This window comes from Hypomesus transpacificus, unplaced genomic scaffold (genome assembly GCF_021917145.1).
Source record: "Hypomesus transpacificus isolate Combined female unplaced genomic scaffold, fHypTra1 scaffold_105, whole genome shotgun sequence".
Taxonomy (NCBI): Eukaryota; Metazoa; Chordata; class Actinopteri; order Osmeriformes; family Osmeridae; genus Hypomesus; species Hypomesus transpacificus.
In genome coordinates, this window is record NW_025813697.1 from 736,761 (window position 1) to 752,617 (window position 15,857).

The window sequence follows — 15,857 nt, forward strand, 5'->3', positions numbered from 1 at the left end:
ATGATCGGCATGTTAGTGATGGAGTGTAATGAGAATTGCATGAGAATTCAGTAAATCCGGCTCATTTCCCTGACTCATATAAATATTTATTATTTATATATATTTATATATATAAATATTTGAATAGATTATATACTGTGACATCATGTTCAACAATCCTTTGGCTTTGACTACCAGGTTACTAGCTTTGGCTACGCAGATGTTATTCAGCAAAATAATTGGTCGTACAGGAGTCTTTGAACTAGGTTGCTCTCCTAACAAGGGATGCTTTTGCAATAAATACTGATAAGCGAGAAGGCACATGGATGGTAATCCTTCAGGACCTTGAAGTGGAACTGTCCAATAGGGAAACAATTCTTCTGTTGATTGAGGTAACATGGAACATGCATAGCAAGAATTGGGAGTCAATCTTCGAACCCTACCCTTGAGAGCGCTGTACCATAGATTAGATGCAAAAGGATGATCCTTATTAACTGGCATATCCTCATCTGTGTATTTTACCTCATCCTTCTCTTTAAAGGTTCCAGATAGATCATTAGGTGAAATTTCTGGCCATGCGGTGGGAATTGTCACTTTCCCAAATACAGTACTAGGTGGTATCCAATAAGGAGCACATCTACCTCTCCAATAAAGTGGAAGATAAGTGTAAATATTGTTATTGCAAAGCCAGATCATAAGATCAGTAGCTGGCCATGGAAAAAGTGTTCCCATGAAGATCCTCTTATCTGGACAACCCTGAGTAAAACCCACACGATGCATGGTTTTAATACCCTCAGTAGAGCTGAGACAAGTTACAGGTGCCTTCATTTGTGTAGCCTTAATAACTACTGGTTGAATATTATCATATGCGTCTAAATCTCGCTGAACCAGAAGTTTAGGAGTCAATGTTTTCCAGACTTTATTACAGTAATCAACAGTGACTGTGCTGGGCTTGGAAAACATGAGTGTTTGGATCATTATCAACACTTCTTCATCTTCTAGTGATTCGTATTGTGCTTCAATTGATATCATACTTTCCGTCATAGTAACAAACTTGACCTGCTGAACATAGAGTGGTTTCCTCCCTGTTGCCATCAAAGGATAATATAGGCAAATCATGTCTGATTCATTCATAGGAATATGATTCTGTACTTCCACTCCAAGAATGCTTGCAGGTGTTGGAGCGTTACAACGTACACAAACATGCTGATCAGAACTAGAATGTTCAATCAGTTCTATCCCGGCTTTGGTATCATTCCCTGAAACATCATTCAAATTAGTAGGGTGTTCGAGCATGACCGCATAATTGACCGTGATCAACGCTAGAAGTGAGATGATGCTCCTCACGACCATGAACTTGATTCGAGTTCTCTGTGGAGTATCCTCCATCTTTTTTTCTGGTCTCATGGTGCTCACTGCTCGGTATTATCGCCAATGTCACCACTTCTATATATCATGAAACAGAAAGAGAAAAACAACACCATATCCAAACTCAAGATAATGAAATATTTATGCTGAGGAGAGAAATATTACCCATCCTTTGAGGTTCTGTCTGCTTCACTCCACAAATCCTAATCTGCATCTGCTATAGGAGGTGCTTGTCGTAGTCGAGATGTATGAATCCATTGTGGTTGGCCTTTAACCTTAACAGCTGTTCTGGTCACCAAAAGAACCTGAGTCGGAGGTCCGAACCTCGGTTGAGCCAATGTTTTCAAACTGAGTACTAAAACATAATCTCCTGGCTTAAAACTATGAATACTCTGATCACCTGGAGTGGGAAGAGAATCTGTGACTTGTTGATTATTTTCAGACACAAAAGACCACAACTGTTTCACGTAATTTTGTCTCCTGCAACCAGGTTAAATCATTCGCCGGTGTTTTGTCCATCAGCACACCTAGAGGAAAAGGTCTAGCCATTAAAACTTCATGAGGGGCCAAACCCGTACCTGAATTGGCCATTGCTCTGATAGATAGAAGCACTCGTGGAAGGGCGTCTATCCAAGTTGTTTGTTTAGTCTGATGTAATTTCACAAATTTTTCTTTAATGGTTCTATTGGTTCTTTCCACTTGTGCAGATTTAAGGGTTATAGGGAATATGAAATGTCCAATTAATCCCTAATGCAGCAGCCAATTGTTTAGTTACTCTAGATGTGAAAGGAGTGCCATTGTCAGAATCTATCCCATTTGGTATCCCAAAGCGAGGAATAACATGTTCCATCAAACACTTGACTACTGTTTGAGCGTTTTCTTTCCTTGTCGCAAAGGCCTCTGGCCATTTTGAAAATCGATCCACTATCACTAGAAGATACGAAAATTCTCTGCACTTGGGCATGTGAGTAAAATCTATCTGTAATTGTTGGAAAGGACCTTCAGGTTTTGGCAAATGATCTCTTTTAGCTGGATTGACGTGTGGATTACAACGAGCACAGATTAAGCATCTCTTAACAAAATCTCTAATTTGTTGTTCTAGTCCAATTGTAAAGAACAGTTGTGAAATATAGTGCATGATGCTCTTATACCCTACATGAGTAACACCATGTACATAGGATATTAAGGATTCATACGCTATTTTTGGTAATGCTATTCTATCATCTACATTTTTCCATAAACCATAATTGTGCTTTACACATCCTTTCTTCTCCCAAAGTAAAACTTCAGACGGTTTTGCCTGATTCTGAAACGATATTAAATCATCAATAGTAAATGGAGGATCAGAAATTTGAATATTCAAAAAAGAATGATTCATCCATGGTGGGAAGGAATCATTTAACGCTGCATCTTTTGCATGTTTGTCTGCTAAATTATTACCTTTAGCAATATCAGAATCTGCCTTTGAATGACCTGCACATTTTACTATAACAAGGTTAGTTGGTAGCATCATAGCATCCAATAGACCTCTTACTAAATCTGTGTGTTGTATGGGTTTTCCTGCAGTAGTTACAAAACCTGTTTTCCCAAATTTTACTGAAGTCATGTGTCACTGAAAATGCATATTTGGAGTCTGTATATATGGTAACTGATTTATCTTTGGCATATAGACATGCTCTAGTCAAAGCAACTATCTCGGCAGCTTGAGCAGAAGAAACAGGTAATCTATAGGCTTCGATACAATTTCCTAAATTATCCACTGTGGAATATCCTGCAAGAATAGTTTTATCATCTGGGCACATTGCTGAACCATCACAAAATAAGACAAAATCATTATGTTCCAAAGCTGTTTGTTGCAAGTCTGTCCTTACACTGGATGTGGAGTTAATAATATCCATGCAATCATGAGGAGCTACTTCCACTGGTTCTGTTCCATGCAATAAAGTTTTTAGATGCACAGCCCGATTTGTGTGTGTGGCCGTGGAAATAGTCCAATTTTGAGTTCCTGTCAACATGTGTTCGTAATTACTACGTCTTTGGCTTGTCATGTGTTGTGTTGTGATATTTACTAAGATAATGTTTACGGTATGTGAAGTATGTAACACCATTGGATGTCCCAAAACTATAGTTTGTGCCTTCTCCACCATCAAAGCGGCGGATGCAACAGCTCATAAACAGGGAACCATGCCCTTGACAATTCATGGCAACATTTTACCATAATAAGCTACCGGCCTAATTCCGTTTCCATGTTCCTGTCCCAATACTGCGGATACTATTTCACCATTGTCTGCAACATAGAGATGAAAAGTTAGTTTGTAGTCAGGTAATCCCAGTGCAGGAGCAGTACACAAGAGATATTTGATGTGACGGAAGGCATGTTTCATTTCCTCATTCCATTGAATGACTTCAGGAGAGTCTTTGAGTGTGGCTTTGCGCAATTCTGCATCATGGACGGCATACTCAGCTATCCAGTTCCTACAATAGTTCACCAGTCCTAGGAAAGACAACATCTCAGTCTTGTTCCTCGGTCGTACAATGTCCTTAATGCTGTGCACTCTTTCTTGTGCCAAAAATCGACAGCCATCCTTTAAGATGTATCCCAGGTAGTTTACTGATTCTTGGCAGAATTGAAGTTTAGCAAGTGAGGCTCGGTGTCCACCTGCTGCCAAGTGTTTTAGCAGAGCTATCGAATCTGAGACACATTCTGTCTCATTTCTGGCCGCCACCAGAATGTCGTCCACATATTGCAATAAGGTTGAGTTACAAGGAATGGACAACTGGGCCAGATGTCTATTTACCATGGCACTGTAGACAGCTGCTGAGTCAACATAACCCATTGGAAGGCGTGTCCAAATATACTGTTGTTGTTGAAATGTAAATGCAAATAATGGTTGGGTATTTTTATGTATTGGAATTGAGAAATATGCCGAGGAGAGGTCCACCACTGTGTACCTCTTAGAGTCAGCTGGTAATGCTGTTAATATTGAATTAATGTCAGGTACTATAGGTGAAATAGGTATGACTGCTTCATAAGTCTTGTGTAAAGCGATACTTGTTAGTACCTGGTTTCAAAATGGGATTAATAGGAGTGTTATTTGGGGACTGAGCTTTACATACAACACCTTGCTGTAATAAACTGCCAATGACAGGCTTAATCCCCTCTTCTTTTTCTTTGGATAAAGGATACTGTTTAATGTAAACTGGATATTTACTCATGTTAACCTTAGCTTCATAAAGTGGTACATCCAATAATTCTACATGGTTGGCATGTAGTGCCCATAGAGTAGATGGTACCTCACGCAACACACATGGTGCACATAATGATATTTTAATATTGCCATGATTACGAATCTGTGGTTTCACGTCAGTTTGCAAATCTTTAATAAAGAAGTGAGTAGGTTCCACGCCATACGTCCAGATGACACAACTTTTATGAGTCTCCTCCTGATCAGGGGACTAAAATATTGATTACAAGAATCAATCAAATGTGGTACATCCGAAAAATCATTTCTTACTGCACACACATAGGTCTCAACGTTACCAGGAGTAGTCATCCACAATAACAGAATCCCATGTGGTGAGATAAATATGTTCCTTGGCACTTCCTGCAAGGTATCTGGATTTATAAGTTTATCTGAAAAAGGAAAATCAATTGATTTCATATTAACAATCCTAGCAGCTGCAGCAACATTACAAGAAGCTACATTTTTAATACCACTAACGGTAGATAGTGTTTTGATAACTCAACTTGGTCTAAAACAGACTTAGCTATGTGGTATGTCTTAACACAACCAGAGAAAAGCTGATAAGCATTATTTGGGGGTATGTGGACCTTGATACCATCCTGTGAACATAAGATGGTTGCATTCAATTAACTTAATAAGTCTCTTCCCAATAATGCCATCGGAGAAGTTGCACTAACAATGAAAGAATGTTGTAATTTATAATCATCTAAATCAATCTGTAATGGAAGAGAAACAGGGTTTATCTGAGGCTTACCACTGATGCCGACGGACTGGACCGTATTTTTACTTAGAGGACAATCAATATCTGTTTTCCTTAAACAGGACATAGTGGCTCCAGTATCAATCAAAAAGGGAATTCTTTTTCCTGCAATACTCAAACTTAATTGTGGTATTTCAGAGGGTTTATCTGAAATATGAAATTGTGGGGCATGAATTATACATTTAACATTGTCCAGATCCATCGATATACAGCGTCACTTATCCCACATCAAGTTAGCAGGCGTATCTGCTGGCTGTGTGGCCTGTGGTACCATGATTGACCTCTGAGGAGTAGCATGCCATGACTGGGAGGGGCCGATCCCATCTGTCCTCATCTTCAGGATTGTCAAATTCAACAGATAAAGTTGGACAAGCTTCTATTAATGTGTCTAACGTTACGTTTGGCATTAATGTAGTCAAAATATAACGGGAATCTTTACCACTTAAACCTGAATGCATCAAAACAGCCGTGTACCAATTTATGAATGCTTTTGGATGTATAAACGGCTTTGGGGCATCCTGCGCAATGCGAGAAATTTCAGATAAAGACAAAGGTCAATCTAAAATGTTATCCCCGAGGGTCAATAAAGGAGCCATAAATGTACCTCGTCCACTATGTTGATGTTCTCCGGGTCTAGTCCGTAGCATGTCCAAAATCTCATAAAGGCATTTCAGCAAAGCAGTATTTGTGATGCATGTCAACACACCATTTATATATTTGGGGGAAACTGGAGAGACAGGATCTAATTTGACATTATGCTTATTTTGATACGGCTCTACTTCAACAAAAGTGTCCATCAATACACCAGTAAAACGATCAATATAAACGTCAACAGTTTTCCTCTGTTTCAAAAGGTGAAATATCTTTTTGAATTCTGCCTGTAAACTTTCTTTGGTATATCTTAATTGTTCATCCTCGATCCGTCTCTTGTCACCTTTAAATTTCCTATTTGCAGTATCAAAAGCCCTGTTGCAGTTATCAAGCCACATGTTAATACATTGATCTCGCAATTTTTCAGCTATTTGTCCTGAGATTCCCCTTGGGAAGACATACGTAGCAGTAGCGCGGGGACAAGTCTGTGTTTTTGGCCGTCCGACTAAGCCGGAATCTAAAAACAACCAGTCGTAAATATCGTTATCCATCTCAGCGTCATAAGCGGGAGGGCTGTTGAAATCGGATACTTGAGGGTACTGGGAGTTAACAGTGCTTGCAGAGTTTGTGTTTGAACCAGGCTGAGCAGAGAGCTCAGTTTGGGAACTATTCTGCTCCATTGCAAAGTTTGTGAATTTCCTTAGCTTCTTTTTTACTTTTCTTTCTTTTTTAGCAAAATTAGCCGGCCATTGTTCACCCATCAACTCCCATGCAATAAAAACCTCTCGCATGTAATCCGTATCCCAATCCGAATTGCTGACAGCTAGATTATCAATAAGATATTTTCGAGCAATCTGCAACAGGTGTCTATCAAATGTGCCCTCAAGCGGTATTTGTCCGTCTGTCCATTCATACAGATTAGTCAAATAAGGTTCTACGTAAAATAATCCGACTTTAGTGAGCATCCATTCTCTTGGGGACATTTCGGTTAAACTCTTATTTGGAACTTGCTTTAAATGTGGATTGGTCTTCAAAAGTTTAGACATAACTTTACGTTCTTTACGGGGCAAATCTTTCTCAGTCTTAAATTTAACTACTAATGGCAAATTCCTACTGGTTTGACACCCCATGTTTACATGCACTTTTATAAGATAATTTTGTTAATATATTAATATCCAAAGTCAAACCTTTTATTTTTCATGTTCATTTGAGTATTTAGCTTTAATCTTTAATCATCTTTTAAGAAGATATTCTCATACTCAGAAATGTACAACTTGAATGACTGTAATTGTATTATAATATGTTTTCAGTCCTTGGGGAACATTGCTCGAGTCTTACACATAAATAACGTGTCTTTAAACGCTTTACCAATCACGGGCGTATCTTCAACCATTAACCGAAGTTTTTATATCGTTCGAACCAGCAACGAGACTTGTAAAATGGACTTTACAGTACTGGGAATCCTGCCCTTAAATTACCGACCTTTCTAACCAAGTATTGGGAAAAGGGTTTTACGGTCCATACGTCACCATGACAACAAACAAACGGCCTTTCACCGCATATAACCTACCAAACTTTAACCGATTTTTAAAGCCAAGCGGATAAACCCTTGCTGACAGTCTCCTGTATCCTTCCCGTAGTCTTTTCGCTCTCCAAGCAACTATTTAGGCCTTCTCATATTACAAATAATTAGCAGTCATCGAGTGAAATAAGAGTTTTCAATTTTCTATTAATCCACTAGACTATCTCAAAGTCGTGCTTCCCGTCTTTCTCCCGTACAGAAATCACCATGTCCCCTTTAAAAATTGCCCAGGTTTGTTACTACAGTCAGCCAATCCTCACAGGTAAGCAGAAATTAACGTAACCATATAATAATGATAATCATAATCTGCTCACCTGTGTTCTTAGCTGATGAAAATGATGTTCGCGACGCCAATTTGTTAAGATGATTTTCTGTCGGAGGATGGGCCAAGGAACGCACCACAATGAAAAAGAGTTGACTTCGTTTATTAATCGAGCTGCTCGGATCAGGTCATCACGACAGGCAAAGTAGTTGGCATGACTGACAAACATGTCTCTCAGATGAACATTATATGCATGAGCTGGACCATACAAATATAGTAACCACCAAAACATATCCTTAAACGGAAGACATTCCACAACTTAAGGCATAGGAAGAACAACACACAGGTGGTGCAGTCATCACTCATCGTTTATACTCTTTTCTGCAGGTTGATCTTTCCAAAGGTTAAAGTGCACATTCTCCTATCTATGTGTATTATCCGAGACCTGCTGCGTGACCTCTTGACCACAGCAAGAGACAACCTCACACATGTATAGAAAACCCGCGTATCAGACAAGAACTTGTCAATGGGAGGGAGGATGTTACGATAGAGGAGAAATGGGAGGGAGCGGAGGTTGCGCCGGAAAGTTACAAGGGGAGGGGAGGTAGGAGGGGTTGGAGGGAGAGAGACAGAGAATTGGATAAAGTAGTGATCAGAAATGTGTAGTGGTGTAACAGAGGTTAAGTCAGTGATACAGTTACGTGTCAGGGCGAAGTCTAGCTGTTTGCCTGCCTTGTGGGTCGCCGGTGTGCTCAGCAGCGTCAGGTCGAAGGAAGTCAAGAGAGACAAGAAGTCGACGGCCTGCGTTCCTTGGAGGTGGATGTTGAAATCCCCAAGGACTATCAGGGGGGTTCCATCATCCGGGAGGACGCTGAGGAGCATGTCCAGCTCCTCTACAAAGTTGGCTAGCGGTCCTGGTGGGCGATAAAGAACAATTACGCATGCTTTGATAGGATCAGTTAGCATCACATAATGGTGTTCAAATGATTTGGCAGTAACAGAGAGTGGTGTGGATGTGTATTTAATATTACATTTACATTGACATTTAGCAGACGCTCTTATCCAGAGCGACTTACAGTAAGTACAGGGACATTCCCCCTGAGGCAAGTAGGGTGAAGTGCCTTGCCCAAGGACACAACGTCATTTGGTGTGGCCGGGAATCGAACTGACGACCCTCAGATTACTAGCCCAATACCCTCACCGCTCAGCCACCTGACTCCCTAATATGTGGGGAAAGAAGCAAACCTGTCCCACCACCCCGCCCGGTTGAGCGGAGTGAGTGAGTGAAGGAGTGGTTGACGGAGAGAGCAGCTGGAGTTGCAGTGTTCTCTGGGCGGATCCATGTCTCTGTCAGTGCAAGGACATGAAGAGAAGCATGACATGCAAGCGCCGGGATGAAGTCTGCCTTGTTTACAGCAGACTGGCAGTTCCAGAGCCCTAAAGAAAGAGAGAGGGTGGAGAGGATCTGGATATGTAGTGAAGGTTAGAAGTTGACCGTATATACTTTGTGACATATCTACGCCTACGGGTAGTGTAATGAACAGGAATGCTAAGGAAACACATGCTAGCCATGAATAAGTTCTAGGTAGAATATAATGTAAATATGAATAGGTTGATACTTATCAGAAGAGGTGATCAGGCCAGTCGGTCTTCCTCGGTAGACTCCCGCAGGTAGACTCTCTGTCTTTGTTCGACTCCCGCAGGTAGACTCCCTGTCTTTGTTCGACTCCCGCAGGTAGACTCTCTGTCTTTGTTCGACCGAGTCTTCGTGCACCGAGGCTGCCAGGCGAGGCTGCCTCTGGAGTGCCAGCCGCCTTAAATATGCAAGGCGCAGCTGACAATGACCCTAGTTATGTAAACAAAGGCCAGGGTTTCACGCAGCGGCAAGTACCCTGAAACTCGATCTCTAGCTAGCTACTTAACGGCCTGGATAGCTGCTGTCTCTCAGCTTTACCCAGACACGTTTAGCAAAAACAACACAAGCTACAAATGTTAAGTCAGTTACTTAGTCAGGAGACAGTCACGATGCACACTCAGTAGACACTATTCACTCTCACAATCGTACATATTCTTTCTTTCTTCGTGTTTCTCTGTATTGTTCTTTTTCCACATAAGATTAGCCCAAAGAGGTCCTCTTACTGTATATACCTTATGGTCATGCGATTGAAAGAACCTCAAAACCTGAGTGTTTCCTAGTTGGGAATCAGCTGTGATTTACAGTATTTGCATAACTTCAACCAGCTGTTTTTCAGTAGCAATGGAATAAAATACAGGGGATATGTTTGTGTTTCAATTTACAATATGAACAGCTGTTTACCATGGCATTAGCCAATAAGTTAGGTTTTGAACATGATGTTATCTGTTCCGACATACAGTGTGAAAGCATTGGTAAATTGGGCAGTAAAAATCTATTGTTTTGGTCTTGGTTGAGCTTGTGTGTAAAAGAAGTTCAAGCATTTAAGATTTGTGTTTATTCTATGCATTTTGTGTCAAAGCAACAAGAAATGTGTTAATTGTATAGCCAACACAGACAAATGTTGTGCTAACTGTGTCAAAAGTTTAGGAAACTTGTTATAAGAATTGAAAACATTGTCATAGCGATTGTAAAATACTGTATTTATACAGGCCTAGCACAATTCATACACAATGGAAATTCCAAGTGCTTTACAAATGAGCAGAAGTGCGAGTGTAGTGTGTATTTATAAAAAAAGGTGTACAATTATGAAAAGCTTTAGTTGGAAAATTATAAAGGAGAGAAATATTCCATTTTAAATTAGAACGGACGAAAAAGGTATAACTACTTATTTTGCGGAAACATGTCAGCTTTCAATTGTGCTTAAGAGTGCTCTTGGGTGTGCGTAAATTCTGTTCTTACTTAAGAACAAATCCCAAATATAAATGCCAGAATCTTCCTGAAAACTGCTAAAGTGGGGTTTGAGAACAAATTTATTAGTAAGAATATTTGGTGAATGAGGCCCAATGTTAGTTAGCTTGGCTAAACTGGTTTTCATAGCAACAAAAATCAACAAATCAGATCAATTGAACTTTATTCAGGAAATCGGGGGGTGGGGTGGCGGGAACATTAAAAGTGTAGGGTACAGTGAAAGTGAAATGGAACGTGTCTTTCTGCCTTGAAGCTGCTTGCGCATCCTCATTGTTTGTAAACACAAGACCCCATCTTTATGTAAAGATAACATCCAAGCTAACAATTTTGCCAAATCTGACTGCAGCTTTGTATACCATATATTCGGTGTTATGGTTGTTTGAGTTAAACAACTCGCTAAATGAATTAAATGTCAAATCCAACCATAAATGTATAAAAGAGAGAGTTCCAATCAAATCAGAATTTGTTTTAAACCTACAGGTTTAAAAGGCTACCTTTGCCTAAACTGACATGCACCAACTCAGAGCACTGAGTTTCAACATCCATTTACACATTTAGTCTCTACTCTTAACGCATGACTATGTTTAACTTAATGTCTGCACTTCTTTGTCACCAACTGTCTCTGGAGTGGGGGGTGGGGGCTTCATATCCAACAAATTACACCCCTGAACTTTAAAAAAAGATCTAATGGCCTACTACAATTGTAAATATCCTATGGCTTCTTCTCCAATTGGGCCTTGATACAATGCCATCTAATATTTTCTGCCCATTTTGCACAGTTTTTGGGGACTTTCCACACCAGCACCCTTTGCTCAGTTCTTCTATTCTGCCCTACTACATGTGCTTTCCAACACCAGTTACAGTCATTCCTGGCCCCCCAACTGGCCCCAGCTTGGCCCCCCATGATTTAGAACATCCCCTAGTTGAAAATCAAATCAAGACGAGCCTTTTCATAAGGCACAGTGGCGGACTCATGCTGTCTGAGGCCGTTAAATGTCAGCACTCATGGAATTCCTCTTGTCCAATCAAAGTATGCCTTCTTGGTTGGAACAAACTGTTGTGTACACATTTATATTCAAATGATAAACAAACAACAAGAAAAATTGTATGTGGACAGCCGCCCTTCTAATTGCATTCACTCATATTTCCATAGGTATTGTGGTCTCAAACTAACATTACTACATATATGTATCCTACACATACATAACACATTTTAAGTCAATTGTTGTAGTTTCTGTAGCGTGGTGAATACGAATGTTACCACCAGTTGGTTTTGGTTGTGTTTTTTAAAGGAGGGGAGCTCCAGAATAAGCACCACACAAACCCTGCCTGCTGTCCGTCTGTTCCACGTGCACGGCACAAATGAATTCAACACCCGTGCCATTGAAGTGCCAGCACGCTCTTCTTCCCTCAACTCCAATGACGTGTTTGTGTTCAGCACAGATACATGCTGCTACCTGTGGTATGGAAAGGTGAGCACTCTCATTGACAATCCACACAATTTAGGCCTATGGATTATGATGGTTTTAACATATAACAATAAAGTGCCATTGGTTGTTTAAACATATCAAAGAGTGAGATTGGTTCCCAATTACTGCATGATAAAGTGATAATAGTATCTGTTAATTGTATATAAAATAACTAAGTTATCATTATTAAGGACTTTACGGAATAAAAACAGATAAGCCATAGGTGATGCTAAACTCAATCGTACACAACATCATAACATTCCTTAGCAGTGTACATACTTTAAGATGGAATTGATTGTGTCTATTCTAGGGCTGCAGTGGTGATGAGCGAGAGATGGGCAAATCTGTGGCAGACATAATCTCCAGGAGGGAAAAGCAAGTCCTTGCAGAGGGCCAGGAGCCAGCACACTTCTGGGTGAACCTGGGAGGAAAGTCCCAGTATGCCAGCAGCAAGAGGTCCTATGCATATACTATATTTCAATCTTCATAGCACTAGTTCTTCTGCAGTCCAATAGTATACTGTTTTTTTTTAAACTGTTTTCCTTTTCTTGCATATTACTAAAGTTTAAGTGTTGAAGAAGTCACTCAGTATAATAAACAACATGTTTAGGATCACTAAAATATTTGTTGGATGTTTAGCTAGGCTTCCAGTTGAGTTGTGGGTGCGTGATGTGATTTAATTTGTATCACGGTGTATCCGGCTTTCCTTACTTATAGTACGGATAGCTTCAGACAGGGACGTTGTTAAAAGTAAAAAATAACCATCAAGTATTCAGACAAATCATAGTATAAATTGTATTTTAGATGAAGCTAACTGTTTTGTTTAGAGGCGGGAGGATTGTAGTGGGAGCACTGGAGTTTCACGTGTGACTGTGTGGTAATGGCAAATGGTTTACATGGCTCATGGGTCAGATAAGTCCCCTTAGAATAATTTTGCCTATGGCCCCAGGGAGGTCAAGACCGGCTCTGGGAATTGGAAAATATAAGTAGTGTTTGCTTCTTTGACGTGCTTATGTGATACGACATAATGTTCACTGTTTATTATCTGTTATCCTAGTTGTAGGCCTAGTAGATAAGCCGCCTACTGGATTTATTGAATGCAAATTTCATTTGCATACACAATGCACAAATGCTCATGCGTAGCCCGGGATCCACACTGGAACTGGAGTCCCAATGTTGAAGTAATTAAATTACGAATTTCAGAAGAAATATTAGATTTTACAAACTAGTTACACTTGCCTCTCATATTTGCAATACTTGGACCGTGCCCTCAATGTTCTCCTCCCATTCAATGCCCCACTCAAAATCTGTGGAGTCAGGGTCATAGTACAGTGAAAGTATTTTAGGTGCATCATACCTGGAATGTAATCCTTGTTATAATCTTGTCTCATGCGTCTGCAACAGTTCAACAACCAATTTTGTGGATTCCAGGAAAGTCCACAACGATCCTGGTAATTATTTTATTAGAACGTGTGTTGTCTAGCCCTTCATTCATTCAGCAAAATGTGTATTAAGGATCTTACACAAGTTGCAGGTTAGACTGTAGTTGGTCTATAAATCACACTCCAAACTCTACTATGGCCAAGACCAAAGAGCTGTCAAAGGACACCAGGAACAAAATTGTAGACCTGCACCAGGCTGGAAAGACTGAATCTGCAATAGGTAAGCAGCTTGGTGTGAAAAAAATCAACTGTGGGAGCAATTATTAGAAAATGGAAGACATACAAGACCACTGATAGTCTCCCTAGATCTGGTGCTCCACACAAGATCTCACCCCGTGGGGTCAAAATGATCACAAGAACGGTGAATGAAAATCCCAGAACCACGCGGGGGGACCTAGTGAATGACCTGCAGAGAGCTGGGACCAACTTAACAAAGGCTACCATCAGTAACACACTACGCCGCCAGGGACTCAAATCCTGCAGTGCCAGACGTGTACCCCTGCTTAAGCCAGTACATGTGCGGGCCCGTCTGAAGTTTGCTAGAGAGCATTTGGATCATCCAGAAGAGGATTGGGAGAATGTCATATGGTCAGATGAAACCAAAATAGAACTTTTTGGTAAAAACTCAACTCGTCGTGTTTGGAGGAGAAAGAATGCCGAATTGCAGCCAAAGAACACCATACCTACTGTGAAGCATGGGGGTGGACACATCATGCTTTGGGGCTGTTTTTCTGCAAGGGGACCAGGACGACTGATCCGTGTAAAGGAAAGAAGGAATCGGGCCTTGTATCGTGAGATTTTGAGTGAAAACCTCCTTCCATCAGCAAGGGCATTTGAAGATGAAACGTGGCTGGGTCTTTCAGCATGACAATGATCCCAAACACACCGCCCGGGCAACGAAGGAGTGGCTTCGTAAGAAGCATTTCAAGGTCCTGGAGTGGCCCAGCCAGTCTCCAGATATCAACCCCATAGAAAAAAGTTGAAAGTCCGTGTTGCACAGCGACAGCCCCAAAACATCAACAGTGTATGAAAAGCTTGTTAAGACTTACAGAAAACGTTTGACCTCTGTCATTGCCAACAAAGGGTATATAACAAAGTATTGAGATGAACTTTTGTTATTGCCCAAATACTTATTTTCCATCTTAATTTGCAAATAAATTATTTAAAAAAATCAGACAATGTGATTTTCTGGATTTTCTTTTCTCATTTTGTCTCTCATAGTTGAGGTATACCTATGATGAAAATGACAGGCCTCTCTCATCTTTTTAAGTGGGAAAACTTGCACAGTTGGTGGCTGACTAAATAGTTTTTTGCCCCACTGTAAGTGTATTAGTTTGGAACTTCTAAGCTAGAAGCTACAATCTCTGCTTGCTCTCCCGTTTTTCCTGCTCTCAAATGTTTGCTCCCTGAACAGGACTGTGGCTTTTGTGTTTACGTCAACACGAAATTGTGCAAAAACAATGTTTTCATCAAACCAAACCTGCCAAGTGTGAACACACCCTCCGCTCCATAGGGATGCTAACCTCCACCTTCAAGAAAAGGCTTAAGACGCACTTGTTCCGGGAGTACAACGGTACTTAAGAATGATTTGCTGGACCTGATGTTAGTTTCCTCCAGGACACAATGACTTGTTGCTCTTGTTGGTTATTTGTAACTGATCTTATGGTTCTTCCCATTGGCACTTATTTGCTTTTCACAATGTATGCCTCATGTTTTGGCTACCCCCAATGTTTTGGGGCTACCTTTTGACCATCTTGTTGTTATGATCAGTGACCTATGCACTTTTGTAAAGCTCTCTCTTGGAAGTCACTTTTTGATAAAAGCGTCTGCTAAATGAATAAATGTAAATGTAACCCAGCTCGCCTTATTAAACCCAGCAGTTTTTCATAATAGTTTTGGGAGAATGAGCGGCGGGCTGGCGCCCTGTTATATGAATCTTAGCGCAAGTTCAGTCAGGCAAGACCGATTCCTGCACTTGGGCATACTCAATAATGTTTCACTCCTTGCTCCCCCCGCTAAGAACGCTCTACTTTCCCTCTTTCCTATGTTGCGCTGTCATCTCGATTTCAGTTCATTTAGCGCTTAATTAAAGTCGGCTGCCGCCACCGCCACCAGTGTCTGGACTCAGTGGGGGATTCTTCTTCGGATGTCGGGCAGGCGCCCTTTGATCAATAATTGGGTGTGCTTGCCTTCGGAAAAAGCCCAACTTTTGTTCTCTCACATATATTTTTATTTATTGGTGTGTTTGGTGTCTTTCTACCTTTTCTTATTATTA

The 15,857-nt window shown here is 40.6% G+C and overlaps 1 protein-coding gene across 3 annotated transcripts in view; it reads left to right on the forward strand.

Annotated features, from left to right (window-relative positions):
- Window positions 1-15,857, forward strand: part of vil1 (villin 1) — a 152,154-nt gene that overhangs the window by 108,132 nt on the left and 28,165 nt on the right. For all 3 annotated transcript variants that reach the window (XM_047050221.1, XM_047050220.1, XM_047050219.1), the window contains 2 exons: window positions 11,964-12,143; window positions 12,451-12,596. In XM_047050221.1, the coding sequence (XP_046906177.1) occupies window positions 11,964-12,143; window positions 12,451-12,596 (326 nt within the window). The remainder of the gene's footprint in view (window positions 1-11,963; window positions 12,144-12,450; window positions 12,597-15,857) is intronic.